General features: G+C 44.2%; 1 protein-coding gene across 2 annotated transcripts in view; it reads right to left on the bottom strand.

Moving 5' to 3' along the window:
- LOC103544320 (urea transporter 2) overlaps positions 1-16401 on the bottom strand; it is a 193556-nt gene that overhangs the window by 27230 nt on the left and 149925 nt on the right. Inside the window, exons 5-9 of one of the 2 annotated variants that reach the window (XM_070627584.1) lie at positions 12610-12802; positions 8752-8899; positions 7593-7727; positions 5791-5840; positions 5102-5276 (exon numbers count right to left, since the gene is read on the bottom strand). In XM_070627584.1, coding sequence (XP_070483685.1) covers positions 5102-5276; positions 5791-5840; positions 7593-7727; positions 8752-8899; positions 12610-12802 — 701 coding nt within the window. Of the gene's footprint in view, positions 1-1130; positions 5277-5790; positions 5841-7592; positions 7728-8751; positions 8900-12609; positions 12803-16401 lie in introns of those variants that run through there. The other variant, XM_070627585.1, reaches the window with a different exon arrangement.

Genomic DNA, 16401 nt, shown 5'->3' with positions numbered 1-16401 from the left:
ATATGTCACCCATATTCTCTCATATAGTACTTGAAAAAAATACTCAAGAAAGTGTTCTAAATAAGTAAATGAATCAGAACAAAGTGATAAATGAATCAGAGCAAAGATTGCACAACAGGAGGAGGTGAAGAATAGAGGTAACATGTCCAATATAAATAGTAAACTCCAAATATACAATGATAAAATTACTGGCAATGTGTGCCATAGGGGCTACATAAGGAATCTTGTAAAAAGAACAGGCATATTGCAAGGGAAAAAAATTAAAAATGATAAATGATCTCAGCAAAATCTAGGAGTGGGAGATACTGGAGAAGTAAAAGCATGTTAAGGCTGGGGGCCCTGGGGAGGAGAATGGCGAAAGTAGTGTAAAGGCTTTCATTCCTCAGGGTGGGGAAGGAGCATTGGAGAAATGGGGCATCTTGTCAGGGTAAACTATTTGGCATCTTGTTTTTATATAATAATAGAGAAATAGACTTTTGATATGAGTGTTGGGAAAGGAGTAGTAATCACTAGTGGAATGGAAAAGAATAGTGGACCTTCCAAATAAACAAAGGGAGGAAGGAAAAAGATAGTAACATGATCAAACTGGTAATCAAGAAAGTGAAAAAGCAAATGCAGGAATGAAAAGTAAAGAGTATAAAGTAAAGTAAGACGGAAGAAATAAAACAAGTATATTGATTGTTACACTAAATATGAAGAAGTTAAGTTATTAAATTACAGAAACACTAAGATTAGGCTAAATATAAAACATTGCTTTATGCTATTTTTAAGAAATACAGTTAAAAGAAAATGATACAGTTAAAAGGAAATGATAAATGTTAAAACAAAGGCATAAGAAAGTTCCAGAAAGAAAGTGGGTGTGGCAACATTAGTGTCAGATAAATTGGAATGATGTTAAAAGGACTAAGAAGAATAAAAATGTGTAGCTTGTAATATTAAAAGATAAAGGTTATGAAGAATCAAAGACAGTCAGAGTAAGCACCAAACAATGTAGCTGCTAAATATATGACAAATGTTTTAGAAATGTAAAGAGAATTTACTAAAACTATACAATTACAGTTGAATTTCAATAAACCCTTTTCAGAATTAAGATCTCATAGACAAAAAATAAATAAGCACATAGAATTGAATGATGAAATTAATCAATCAATTTAATATATATTTCCTTCAAATCAAAATTTTGCATTCCGTATGTCCAACATCAATCAAGTACTTGGCTATGAAGAAAAATTCATAAAATAGAGATTTTACAGGTCATAGTCTGTGCTCATAATCCAATAAAACTAGATATAGAAAGTTAAAAAATACCCAAAGACCCTACGTGCTGGAAATTAAGAAACATTCTTAAATAATCTTTGGATCAAAGAGAAATCAAAACTAAAATTTCAAGCTATTTAAAAACTGATGAAAGTAGAATACTTTATTCCAAAAATTACAGTACACAGCTAAAGCTGTACTCAGGGGAAGATTAATAGCCTTACATTCGTTTGTTGTTAAAGGAGAAAGATCTAAAATGAAAGAAATTTGCATCAATTTTAAAATGTTAGAAAAAAATGAAAATTTAAATAAATCATGAGAAAACAAGAAAAGGAAATCAATAAAATAGGAAACAACCCAAAACATGTAGAAAGGACAAGTAAATCCCAAACTGCGTCTTTGAAAAAGCCAATAAAATGAACAAACCCCTCACAAGCCTGATAAGGAAAAGAGATAGCAAAATTACATAAGAATAGAAATGAGAAAGGAGACAAAGCCGCAGAAACAGGAGAGATTAAAATTATTGTGAGAACATTAAGAATAACAGTATGGGAACAAAATTTTAATACTAAAGAAAATGGATTATTTCCTAGCAAACACCCAAGTTTGACCAAGACGTAGAAAATTGACTGTCAATTATCGTAGAAGAGATTGGAAAGATGATTCAAGATTGATCATTTAAAGATGCAGCAGGACAACACTGTTTCACCCTGACAGTAGAACTCCTCAGTGTTGTAGAAAGAAGATGAAAATGGGAGGGGAAGGTGGTGACACCAGAGGGAGAAAAGATAAGATTTGGGGAGGAGACAGTGGAGAGAGGGAGAGGGGAGGCGTGATAGGGACAGGGTTTAAGATAGCACTTCCTTTCTGGAGCCCCCTCCTCGCCAACCCCACACTTATATTCCTACTTTCCTTAATGACTGCTTATTTATATTCAGCTGTAAATATTTATGTTCAACTATCATTTGTACAACTAAGAGCTGCCTGTAGTTTGGGGTGATAGTAGAAAAACAGATGAATGTGGGCCCCAAAGTCCTTCTTCCCTCCTGGTGCCCTGCTCCCATGCGACCTCATGTTGGTGGTGAGGATCTGTAAGTTTAGGGCTCCTGCCTCTACTCATTCAGGGGGTCAGTGGGATGGGGAGGTGCTGGTAAAGGTGTGTCAAGATCACTCCAGGGAGCTCTCCAGTCCCATAAGACTATCTGGGCTACTTCACAGGCCCTCTGGGCATCCGTCCATGACCTGTGGGCAGGGTGATCTGCACTGGGCAGACTTTTCTTAGAGGGGTGGGGATTTTCATTTCTGTCCCAGCCTTACCCATGCCCACAAGAAAGACACATCTGTCCACCAGCCTGGCTTAATTAGATATGTTCTACCTCCAGGAGGAGCTTGTTTGACCACATTTGGGAAACACCATTGATTTTCTGCCTCTGAGCCTAAAAAGATGTATTTTTAAACATTTCATCGCTCCTATATGACTTCTGTTGCCAAGATAATTCAGTGATTAACAGTATTTCATCCAGGCAGTTCTTTCTTATACCACACTAGTAGATCATTTGTTTTCCTATTTGTACATAAATATCTGGCCATCTTGATCACAGTGTATTATAGAGTTTCTGGAGCCCTGTAGTTTTTCCAGAGTTGCTGGATGTATTTTTTCTGTTTTCTGAATAACTTAGATTTTATCCATTGGTCTTCAAATGAGTTTGGCAGCTTGTAATACAGTTAACTTCTAATTTCTATGGGGATTAAAGTGGGAGCTTGGGAGGGAAAAAAACCCCCCAGATACCTGTAACCAAAGTGGTTCCTGGTAAATGACAAACTATGAAGTAGGGTGGGAAGAGAAGAGATGGGGAGAGAGAATCTTGTCTAGGTGAGCTGAAAGGATTTTTCAAATCCAAATAGTTCTCCTCTCCTGGAAATTCAATACAAAGCATGGCTAGAAGATAGTTCCCACCAGATCCAATTCTTGGGTGGAGATTCTCAAGGGCTAATGGAGAGGAGAGGGGACTTCCTAGGGCCATTTGCCCATAAGGAATGAACGGGGTTATCTCTGGTTCTGTTATCTCTTGTTAATACCTTGGGGTCTCCCCTCCATTTTGGGTAATTGAGCCCCATCTGTAAGCCTGTCATGGAACTGAAGCCCCCATCCTCCATACAAGAGATTGATTCACTTATCATAGGATGGCGGGACCACCTGGCCTTTGTACTCTTCCAATCCTGAAATTCTTTGGGTCTCCCTGCTCTTCCTGCTGTAAACTCTTGCACTGAAGGGTCATAATTTTTTCTTTCTCCCTTGGTGGTGTGCCTGCTGGCAGCCGGGAAAACAGAGTGAGGAGGCAGGGCAGGGTGAACCTTGGGAGTGGTTTCCAGACGCTTATGTGGAAGGAGGGCCTGGTTTAAAACTGCGCCCCCTAGTGCACATCACTGGGTCTTTCAATTCTCCGGAAGAGCCTCAGATCAGATCTTCCTGATTTGGGTCACATTACTCTTGCTTTCCTAAGAATCTTCACACTATCCCCAGCTTGTAAATGCCTTTGTGGCTATGTTCGTTGTAAAGAAACTGGGGGTGTCTTTTGGGCCTGCCCATTGCCCACCAGCTCCTAACTGTTATTAGGTTGATCACCAGCTCCTAAGTGTTATTATATTGATGTCTGTATCAGGGAATGGCAAATTATAGCTTGTGGCCCAAATCTAGCTTGCTGCTTGTTTAATAAAGTCTTATTGGAACACAGCCTCGCTCATTCATTTACATACTGTCTAAGGCTATTTTCAGATACTGTCAGTTCTACATACTGTCACTACAATGACAGAGTTGAGTATTTGCAAAAGAGACTGTAAGGCCTCCAGAGCCAAAAATACCTACTATTTGAGCCTTTCCAGAAAAAGCTGGCCGATTCCTGATCTACATATAACTCAAGGCTGAAAGCAAGCTAATGAGCATGCTTGGGAACCCAAGTTATGAAACTCATGGGTCACTGTTTGTTCTTCCAGCATGAGGGCTGACCATTTGTTTGAAGTAGCACAGACCTCATAAGGCCTCCAACGCCCACAAGCAAGTAGGAAAATGAAATACATTTCTCCAGCTTCTCACACACTGAGCTCAGGTACTTTCCTCAACTGAAATCTCCGCTCAAAGTTGCTGGTTTGACCTTCACTGAGAAATGCTTATCTTTCATGATAAAAGTCTTATATAGGGTTCTAATTAATTAATTCCTTCCTGCTATGGAATATCATTTTGCCCTGTACTCTTACCATTGAATGTTCAAGACTCCCTATTTAGACACTTTCAGTGTCCTAATTGTCCTTGTTTTGACTTTAAAACTCTATCAGTATGAAATTCCTTTCTTTTATGTAAAGCTATATGTGCCCATCAGCCACTAGCTCTGTGCAGCATGGCACCTTCAATTCTTTGCATGTGTCCCCTGAATTTTCACCCCCTCCATGTCTGCCTAGGAACCACTCAGCAAATTCAATTTTACAGCATCTCTCATTTAGTTAACCAAGCCAAGAAGATCATCTCTTAATCACCTTCCCAAAAAACTAAATATAAATAATAGTTTTGTTTTAAGTCGATGACATTTAAAACACATGCCTTACTTCTAACTCCAGCAAGCCCATTACCAACTTCCTCTAATGTCGCACAATGGATAGTTATGGCAGTCTGGGCAGAGAGAGAAAATCAGCACGAGGGAAGGAGAGTTACAGGTGTGTTTGGTTCCACACAGGTGCAATGAGAGGCAAAGAAGGTAAGTGCTGCAGCTGATTGACCCAGAGTTGAGACCACAGGGAGCAGACACCAGGTCCAGGCAAAGAACACATCTGCCTGGACTTGGTTAGTCACCGCTGGAGGACTTCTCTTCTTCACTGCTTTTCACTGTCAGGTAGTAGATGCGGTTGGCCTCTGGGTAGGTGACTTTGCTGAGTGGGAGCTTGTAGATGTCGGGGTTGTTGGTTGTCAGGAGCAGGAAGATGAGGGTGGAGAGGCAGAAGGGCCAGGTGCCTGGTGGCACGCCAACCTGGAAACACAAGCATTGGGGTCTGAAAATGTTCCCAGGCTCTGGGGAATCTTGGGGAGGAGGATGTGATAGGGGTTGAGGATAGATATCCTCCCCTAGTGATGGCATTTGTTTCTGGATTCATAACATCAGAGTGGTTGGTCTGAGAATTTGAGATGTTGGTACCTCTGGGAACAATGAGAATCTTTTAGTGATGGAGATGAAAATCAGCCTAAGGATAATCTCCCACATCCAGCCAAACACAGGTACCTCCATCTGTCCATCCGTGTTCTCCACTGCTGGTTACATCTCTCTCTTTCAGCTACCCCCTACCCCTCTCCACCCTCCCCCCGAGGCACATATATGCAGTTGTCAGTCCTTCTTTGGACAAACCCTGGATAAACCTTGACAAAAGTGTTGTGTGGAGTGCCAGCTACCATAACCCACTCATGATTCTTCCACAAGACTCCAGATGTCCTGAACCCTGGGTGGGGAAAGGCACTTTAGGGCAGTATTCCAGAGAACCCAAACTCACCACTGACATTATGTTGGTGCAGGCTGCTCCCATGTATGCACAGAACAGGGCTGTGGAGGAAAAAGGACCATTGAGAGTCAGTTTCCAGAGCCCAGCTCCAGTCCTCCCCAAAAGCAGGGTTGCACCCTTTCTCCAGCAGCCTCAGGGTCTGTACCACACTCTGACATTTGGCATGTTCTCCTGACATGATTAGTTATCTTTACAGTTAGGTGTAGCCCATCTGCCACCAGACTGTGTGTTCTCTGAAGGCAGAGATTAAAGGTTACCTATCCTTTTATCCCCTCCCCACTTCCATGGTGCCCTTGCATAGAGTCATGGGTCAATAGGCATCTTTTGTTTGTCCACACTGACCTTTGGGATGGTTTAGCACAGGCTGGATGGCTGGATGATTGTCTGGCGAGTGAGTGGTCAGACTACATGAGCTCCAGATAGGGCCCCTCCTGTCCAAGATCCTGAGCGACCATGATGCAGTTGGACTCTCACCTAGTTCCATTAGGGCTGGACCTTATTGGGTCCCCGACCTGGTCCTTAGGAGCCAGACATCTGGGTTCAACTACATGATGTGGGCACCCAGGACAGTTAGGGGAGCTCGTCCACATCCGTGGTCCCTTTAGACAAGCTCCTTCTGCCCATGAACTTTGCTCTTTCTGTTTCTCTGTCCAGAATACCTTCTCCCCCTCACTTTGCCTATCCAAATCCTACCCAAAAAGTGTTGAGATAAACCCCAGCCTCCCTTTGAAGCCTTCCAAGATGGTTCTAGCCACAGGAATCTGCCACTTCTCTGAAGAGCAAAGACAGTTACAGTCTGAACCTCAAAATATCTGGCCCTTTTGACTTAACAAATATTTACTAAGGCCACTGTCTCCACACCCAGCCTCAGGCTGGCTGCTGAGGGGGATACAAGGGACATGGAAGTCATTTAGAGTCTCCACACATAAGTGGGAAAAAACAAAAGAAAATCTCTCCTGGATGCTATTCTTCTCTTGTCTCTAGTTTTGCTTATTAAAGTCTTGCTGTTTCCAGAGAATAGAAGAAACTCTTGGGCAGGGACGGGCATCTTGCTTCTGAAATTAATAGAACACCTAGCTGTTTTCTAGGGCAAGTTCATTCACCCCTCTGAATCTCATTTCCCCATCTGTAAAATGGGGCTGACAGTCTGTGCAGGTAGTGATCTTGGGAGGATTAAGTGAGTCCCTATGTTTATAAAGCACAGAGTGTGGTGCTGGAGCAGCTACACTAAGGACTGTGGCCGATTTCTTCTCGGACACCGCATTCTCTAGTTACTCAATGGAAATCAAACTTCTATAGCGGTGTGCTATGATTTTCTGAGACCTCAGTTCTCCCAGGTACATCATCTCACTGGATCTTTCTAACAATCTTTTTAGACACCACAGCCTTAATAATTACTTCTTCTTCTGCTAGACTGTGGCTTCATGAAGGTGTGGTCACCACTGTATCTTCGGTGCCTACCCTAGGACCTGGCACTTAGGGTGCCCTCCAAATAGCTGTTGAATGAAGAGCTATTGAGAACAAGAATGCTGCCACTAGCACATGAGGAAATGCACGTGTGATTTCCTTGTGAACTTTACAACACTGTGTAAATATAATTGCATTAATAGTGGTTGTGATTCCATTTGATAGAGGAGGAATCTCAAATCCTTCAATGGTTAAGGACCTAAGCCACTGGTCCTTCTATCACTGCTGCTCGGTTCTGATTAGTGGTCACCAGGGGTTTCACATAACCAAGGGAGGGGGGAAGGAAGAGCAGAGTGACTTGGTTGTCAGCTGTCCCAAATACCCACCACAGACGAGGGCCAGCAGGTGGGTCTGCCAGGTGAGGGCGTAGAACATGCCCCCGATGGCAATGCAGGAGAGGACGCAGTTGTAGCTCCAGAGGCCCATGTAGATCGTCTCGAAGGGCATGGCCACTGTCAGGGCTGTGGGACAAGATGTGGTGTTTCTGGTTGGTTCTGGGTCACAGCACAAAGACGACCCCGTGGCTGGGGCCAGGACTCAGGGTGGCCTCCCTTCTGCTGTTCCCCCCACACCCTTAGCCCTGCCCATCAAAGGAGCCTCTACAAATGGCATCTAGTCTTCAGAAACCAACAATGAGAAGAGAGGAGTGGTTTCCAAACTCACACAGAGGTGTGACTGTTTCCAGGGACTCCGGGCCTTCCCAACTCCTTTGCCCAGAGCAGCTACATTTTTAGCAAGAAAGATTTCAATTGAAAAACTTCTGTTTCAAATGGTTGAGGAAAAGTACGTATGTACACGTATAGACATGTGGAGATAGAAGAATGATACAGAAAGGCGGTGGGATGTGAATAACAGGTGAGTCTGGATAAAGAATTTATAGATGCCTCTTGTACTATTTTTAGATGTTTGAAATTATTTCCAAATAAAAACGGTTTTTAAAGTTGTACTTCCAAGAAGTATTTGGAAAACATTGGGATAAGTCAACAGGCTCCTATTCCCAATGCCCCCAACTCCAATTTCTGACTCTACTACCTGCATATAAATATGCAAATACATATACATACATATTCGTATGTGTAGAAATATTAAATTACAATTGTCAAATGGCAATTCAACTTTTGAGACAAGTTTTTTCTTTTAGCTTACCCCAAATTTCTAACGTCTGGGTCACTTATGCCCCTGGTTGGTCTGCTACTGCTGTCTATCACCACAGGGTTCCCTCTTCCTCCCCACACCTCAGCTCTCAGGGGTTCAGTTTGCAGGCCAACCAGGTCGTCAGTCTCCTTGCACCCCTCCGCATGCTCTGCTACTGTAATCTGCTCCCTTCAGAGACTCAAGCAAGAGAAAATTAAGTCCCTAGACCTGACAGTGTTTAAAAGCTCCAGTAAAGATAATAAGTCTAGAATATTTGCCATGGTGGGGTGAGATGACCCCAGGAAAATTATCACAAAGTCCTCACTGCAGGGGTGGGGGGCGCTGTCCTACCTGCTAGTATTCCCACGATTGAGCCAAAGGCTGCATGCAAACAGATGAGTGGCGAGGAGATAAACAGAGCCACCAGGATCAAGCCGCCTGTCCAGGGATTGTCGCAGCCGTACACCTGGCCAACCCCAATGGGGATGGCTTGTAGCAGCTGCAAAGTCAACAGAATCCAGGTCACTGGAGTGTGGGCTGATAATGTAAAGACCAGGCCTCAGGGCCAGGATTGAGCCATTCCTGGGTGGGTAATGGGGCGGAACAGGAGGATGGCTGTGACCTCCAGCGTGTGAGAGAGCATGGGAAGGCATGTGCTGGAACAAATAGCTTCTCACTCCACCACCTAGCAGGCATCTGAGCATCCCTCATGCAAAACTGGGCAGGGGTTCTCAACACAGGGGCTGAACATGGGTGCTTCTGAGGGACACATGGCTTCTGCTTTGAGGGGACCAGAGGGCACTTTGTCCCTAGACTGCCATTGGGGGTTTCAGGGCATCAGATTTCCTCTAGACCTTCTGAAAGCCTAGAAATATTTCAGGAATATTGGAAATAGTCTAGGCTATTTTGATGAATGATTTGACCAAATATCACCTAGTTCGTTGGTGGTCAAGCCCAGGCTACAGCCTCTGAGCTTGACCCCTAGTCTATTGGTGGTGGCTGGACATTCAGGGCCACCCTGGGGATTGTGGGGCCCAGGGAAGGAGGAGGAGGCACTTTCTCTGCTCTTGAGGGGCACTTAGCATTGCAGAAAGGTAGTGTATGGAACATCTGGAGAACAGCACGAAGTGCAAACATCCCTGAGCATGAGCATCATTTGGCAGTGTTGGAATTGGAGATGATTAAATTGGCAGTGATGTCAGATGATTTTCTGCCCAAGCTGAGTTGACACATTTTGGTAGTCCTTTGAGGGCAAAAAGGAAAAGAGGGAGATCGGCAAGGTAGGGAGAACACTGGCCTTGAAGTCGAGGGCTCCAGCACAATTTCATTGTGTGACCATGGTATGTCACTTCCTCATTCTGGGCTCTGATGCCCTTCTATGTAACATGATGAGGCTGCCCTTGCAGATGATCTTCCAGCTTTAAAATTCTGCTAACTCTTTTCTCCATTACCAGGTCACATGACCTCTTCGAGGACAGAGCTCCTCTACGACTGGGTACATAATAGGAGCTTAATAAATATGTATTGATGAGCTCAGTGGTTTCCAAACGCCACTGTACGTGGGAATCACCGTAGTGATTTAAAGGTCTAGAAAAAAAAAATGATACCTGGATCCTCCCCAGACATTCTGATTTAATTGGTATGGGGCATGGCTGGGGCCTCAGGGCATTCCAATGTGCAACAGAGTTTGGGGACCAGTAGATTACAGAGAATCTACTGTAGATGTTGGGAGTTAATTGCTTTTCTCCATTTGGATGAAATTTTGTACTTCTGAACAACTTAATGTAATTCTGGAGTCAGTCTGATTTTTTTAGAGAATAGTGTTTGAGGAGTCCTAGAGAGCTTCTAAGCTTTTTCCACCCTTGTCTCAGGCATTGGCTGGGCCAGAGTTTATAGACTTATGCAAGGAATGACACGATGGAGGCCCCATCTTATTTAAAGGAACCCTGAAAACACTTTGTACCAGTCCAGGGAACTCAGCTTAAGTGTTGGGAACAGGTTGGAAATCTACTCAGTAAATATTCCATGACTTCCCAAAGTCTGAGGAATGCAGGATGCTGAGGGGAACCCAACTCCCACCTTCCCACCTGGGAACAAGGTTTTAAGCCCAAGCAGTCAAGAATGAGAGGAATGAGGGAACAAGCTGCTTTGGAATGGAGCCTGGGTTTAGCATGAAGCCTCTTCCGCTGGGACCCATATTTCAGCCTGGTGAACTGTGACCCCAGGGCGGCCTGCCCTCCCCACCACGCTGCTCTACAGGCCACAGCTGACACCCTGGTGTGAAAGGCAGTCAGGTGTGCGGTGGAAATTTACTGAGCACCAGTCTCTTCCACACTCCGGATAATCCCCATGTAACAACAACAAGCTGGTTAAACAAAAAGAAAGTCACTCTCCCCATTGTTTTAAAGAGAAGGAGCAAAATGGTGTTGATTCTTCAAAACTCAGATCTGGATGGGTGGAAGAAAAGGAGCCTGTTGTCAGAGCGGTGGTGTGGTGGAGAGCTCAGAGGGTGAGCTTGGACCTCAGGGTACATGGATTTGGGTCCTACCAGTTTCCTACTGTTGATTTTGAAGATGAACAAAAGGCGCCCCTTCTTTGTGGCCCTCTCCACTTTGGTCTCCTCAACACCACACTGGATAGCCTCACAGTGCAGGGAGGGTGGGGGGCCTCGGTGGGCCTTTCTCTCTGGCAGTGCCACATGCCCCTGAAGCTGTCACTTGGAGCATGCCTCATGGCTAGGGCTCAGGCTCAGCCGGACTGGGTTCCTGAGGCAGTGAGCCTAATTGCCAGATGACTGATCACTGATGAGTCTATCAAAGGAAGAGTTTTGTCTCTGCTCCCAGCTGTTTTCCATCTGAGAGGATGGGCTTTCCCTTGAACGCACAGCTCTGTCTTTTCGCTTTCTTGGATTTAGGCCCTAAGCCTGTCTCCAATCCCACTCCAGCCCCAGCCCCAGACAAAGCTTTGAAAAAGACAAAAACTTGATGAAGGTTTTGCATTGTTGGAGGCAGCATTTGCCGCTAGGGGCAGGGGAGCCTTTTTTGGTAGGTTCAGGTTCAGAGTGTGGCTGTCCCTGGAGGGCCTGTGATGTCCTCCCAACCTGGGCGGTGGCCCTGGAACTGAGCCCCCAGGAGCAGGGCCACGTGGAGGTTTAAGCACATCTAGACAACAGGGGCGGTGAGGGCTTGGGAGTCTGATCTCACAAACAATACTTGAGGCACTAGCTGCAGTTTGACCTTGGGCAACTAAGCCTCTCTGCGTCTTAGTCTTCTCATCTGTGAAATGGGGATAATGATGGTACTTATAGTATTGGGTTATTATGAGGGTGGCTTGCAACAGTCTGTGAGACGTAACAAACTTGCTTTAGTGTTAGCTGTTAGTTCTATGTTCATTAACAGGGCCAAAATTTTACAATTCTATATATTTAATCCTATGTTAGATTTTTATTATACCTCCTTATCTCTGATGCCTAGAGATCAGTAGAATCAATGAATATGTACATTTGTGATAATAGGTTATAAAGCAGGGCTTCTCGACTTTGGCATTATTGACATTTTGGACTGGATAATTCTTTGTTATGGGGAAGGGGCTGTCCTGTGCATTGTAGAAGCTTAGCAGCATCAGTGGCCTGTACCCACTAGATGCCAGTAGCACCCTTTCCCCCACAGTCTGACAATTAAAAAATGTCTGCAGTTGTTTGCCCTCCCCAGGAAGGAAAATCACCCTTGCTTGGGAACCACTGATATGGAAAGTACATGAAAATTCACCATCTTCGATTGATGATATCTTTAAAATCCTAAGTTTAAATATTTATTTTAGTGCTTTGCCCCTTCATTTAACTATTCATCTTATCTAATATTTTTCCCTCAATCCCATCATTCTGTACTGTCAGCTTAACACTTGTCTGTACAGTTATTATTCTGTTTCCTTGTGTGGAGTGTAGGCTTCACGAAGGCAGGGATGTGGTCTTATTCCCTGCGTATTCCCAGTGTCTGAGAAAGTGCCCAGCACACATTGGGTCTTCAGTAAAGGTTTTTTGAAGGAACATATGGAGGTGGCAGTGACCCTTTTCCGTCCTCTGCTAGGACCCATAATCTGGTGGAGATGCATCTAGGGAAGCTGAGAGCCTGGGTAATCCACAAGCTGGTTACTGAGAATGTCTGCAGTGGAATCAGGGGGTCCCAACTCATCTGCCCTTGGATAGCTTACCAAGGGCATCTCAATCTCTGTCCAGGTGATGTTGGGCACTGAAGATGGAGGCTCCACCAGTGTTGTGGGGAAGAAGAGGTTGTAGTGGCCTGTGGCTGCCAGGTACAGAGTCAGAGCAAGGTTGAAGGGCAGCGTGAAGATCGGGAGGTCCCACTTGCTGAAGATGGAATTCAAGGCACTGGAAAGAACTGGACTGAAGACGGAAGAGACAAAGAGTTAATCACTGTGATCACCCTTAGGTCTACACCATCTCATCAGCTCTGGCCACTGTGCCATCCATTGTCTCCTCTCCTTGGCACAACCATTCCTGGCTCCCTTGAGACTCTAGTGGTCCATTGATGTGGGATTGAGAATAAGGTGTTTAAAGCTACAGCTTTGAGAAACAGATTTTAAAAGTATTATAACTTGTTTTGAATAGAAAACTTTATAAAATAATTTAAGCATTTCCTTGTTTCTTAAATCAAGAAAACGAAACAAAATGTAATCCTTATAAAATATCATGTATTGCCTTTGCATCATCAAGATGTACAATAGCTATTGTCCTGGGCTGTGATAACACTTTAGAAATCTGACCTTCTAGGAGGAGGCTGGCACATAGGTATTGTGTGGGCTTGGATTCAGCTAAATTTGAGCTACTCTGGGAACTGCCACGTGAAAATGGAACCTTCCATTGTTTGTGTCCTCTCTCTTCTTGCCCTCTTCCTGGAAACAGCATGGATTTTGGAGATGGATGCAGCTAGGTGCAAGTCCTAAGTCCTACACTTACAGGCTGAGTGAGCAACATTAGGTAATTAATCTCCCTTAGCTTCAGTTTCTTCTGGAAGGGACCTGCCACCCTAGAAACCTAACACCCTTCGTCTCCCACACTCAGTGAGCTGCAGGACAAAACATGAAATCACATGATCTGGTTGATTGGTCTACCTTTAATTAATGACCATGAATCTCAAACAGGCATTTAAGACTGCCTGAAAAGCCTACTACACATCCCCAGCAAATTAGGTCTCCAACTTGCTGAGACAACTATTTTACATTTTCTCCTTTCTCTTTAAATCTTTGCTGTCTGCTTCCCTTTAGTTTCAGCTAACCACCTTGCTTTACATCATTAAGAAATGACAAGATGAGAAATGCTTTGTTTACCCAACCATAAGATCCACACTCTGACTGCTTGGTTCCCCAAAACTCTGCCTCTGCCTCTGCCTTTATCATACAATGGAAATGTCCTGCACCTTTGTCAGGCCAATTCTTGTACTTCGGGATCCAATCTGTCTCAGAGATTTCACTCCTGCAATTCTCTCCTTCCTCTCCTGCAGCTTCGATCTCTCCTTTTCTCCAGATCATTCTCATAAGTATCCAACATGTTGCAGTATCTTCTACCTTTAAAAATCCTCCCCCTTTAAGATGAGGTCCCCTTCAGCTACTGCCCCATTTCTCTGCTCTCCTTCACAGCAACACTTCTCAAAAGTATTGTCTATCCTTGCTATCCCCATCTTTCTGCTCCTATTCTTTCCTAAACCTACTCTATCAGTGTGGGTCTGGTGTGTGTCCTCCCCACGCCATGGAAATGGCTCCTGTCCAGTTCACCAGTGACATCTGTCTTTTCAAATCCGTGGCCATTCCCTGCCCCCTTCATTTGACAGTTGGACCCCTCCACTGGACTGAAACACTTTCTTTCTGGGCTACCATGACACTACACCTTCTTATTTCCTTCCTGCTTCCTCTATGCTCCTTCTCAAGTCTCCTTTGGTGGTTCTTCCCATCTCTGCCAGACATCTAAATACTACAAGATCCTACAGCTCTGTCGTGGGTCTTCTCTTTTTTGTACCTTCTCTTCCTGAGTGATGTCCTTTAATCTCATGGACAAAATATCTTCCTTAAGCTTCTGCCTTCCAAATCTTGACATATCACTAATTTCCAGATTTGTATACCAAATCACCTTCTCAACATCTCTGCCTGGAAGTCTAAAGTTTAATCTGTCCAACAGAACTCTTGATTTGCATCCTGTCTTCCACTGCCGACCTGCTTTTTCTCGTAGTCTTTTCCATGAAGCCAGGCATTCAGGCAAATTATAAGAGTGTACTGAATCTTCTTTCCTTTTCCCCCCTCATACTCCACAATCTCCTAGAAAGTTCTGTTGCCTCTACTTTCCTTAAAATATACCTCAAGTCCAACCACTTCTCACCACCCCAGTGGATGTCACACTGGTCTAAACCACTCTCATCCCTCTGTGGGTTATTACAGCAGACCCCTAACTGTGCTTTCAGCATCCACTCTTGCTCCAGTTAAAATCTGCGCTCCACATTGCAAGCAGAGCGATTTGTTTAAATTTAAACCATATCCTATCACTCTTCTGCTTAAAACCCTTTAACTGCTCCTCAACACAATTGTAATAAAAATCAAAAAGACTTACTGGATCTATAAGGCATACAGGGTCTGGCCCTCGTCTACTTCTGCCCTCACCCCTGCCACTGCTCCTTCATTCAGGGCTTCAGCCCACTGGTCTTGTTTTTTGAATACACTCCACTTCTCCAGTTGGGGTCTTTGCACGAGCTGCTGCTTCAGCCTGCAACATCCTTCACCCAGGTCTTTGGATGGCAGGTGCCCTCTTATCATTTAGGTGACAGCTCGAATGTTGCCTCTGCAAAGTGTCCTTCTCTGATCACCCACATCTGGAACCAATCTCTGTCCCATTTTGCTTTCCTCAAAACAATGATCACTTCTTAAAATGAACTTTTTAATTAATTAATGAGTTTATTTCCATCTTTGCCAAGAAGAACATAAGCTCCAAGAATACGGAGACCCTCTCTTGTTCACAAGTATCCCCAGCATCTAGAATAGTCCCTGCACATGGCAGGCACTCAGCAAATGCTTGTTTGTTTGATAATCTGGAAAATGGCACCACTGATACCTACCTTATGGATGAGATTCCAAGGACTACATGAGTGGAGTAGTGAACTGCTGGAGTGGTAGCTCAGGCTTCAGCCCAGTGAGATTCTCTATGGTTTTTTGTCTTTTAAACTGGGAAGTGGGGGTGGGGCACTGTAGACAAACTGCCAGCTGGTGCAATGAGGCTGAGGCTGTGCCGAGGGACTTAATCTATGTAGTTATAAACCAAATGTGTGCAAATGAAGACAAGTTCCCCCACTCCTCCTGCCTGGGATGTGGGGGACATTAAGGAAATCCCCACAGAACTGACTGCTGTAGCTTTTTGTCCCAATGGATTAAAAAAGACAGGAACCCTAAGAAGAAACATAAATAGCCCAGAATGCTTAATGTAGTAATTTATTTGCAAGCACTACTAAAAAGTAACGGAACAGTACTTAAACTAAATTAAACTAACTGTTTTTAGTAACTCCAGACTTTGAAACTGAAGAAAGACATTTACTTCTTAGAGATGTTAAAAATCACTCAGTGTGTCTGAGAGTTGTGGGGTACAGGGGTTGGGGGACACGGGTTCACCTCAGGCTTCCTGCCACTGGGACACTCTACAGACCTGCTGCGGGTTCAAGGCTCCCATGTGTGAAAGGCTAGCACACCCCTGCACTCAATGAACATCTGTTCCTAATATCTTGACTTCTTTATTCCTTTTCAAGATGAGGTGATTGCACAGCCAGATCTCAATGGATGCTTCTCACTGAAAGAGTCTGTGCTTTAAATGTAGACGTGCTGTTCCAAGAAATCTCTCTGATTCAATTACAGGAGAGTTTTCTGCTTTTGGGTCTTGCTTAGGCCACAGGATAGCTGATTCCCATGAGCCTGGGTTTAATAGTGCAGACTCTGGGTTCTGAATGCTGG

Source organism: Equus przewalskii, chromosome 7 (genome assembly GCF_037783145.1).
Source record: "Equus przewalskii isolate Varuska chromosome 7, EquPr2, whole genome shotgun sequence".
In the NCBI taxonomy this organism is placed as follows: Eukaryota; Metazoa; Chordata; class Mammalia; order Perissodactyla; family Equidae; genus Equus; species Equus przewalskii.
Note: the sequence above shows the minus strand (reverse complement) of the source record. Positions and strands in the feature narration are given on the sequence as shown.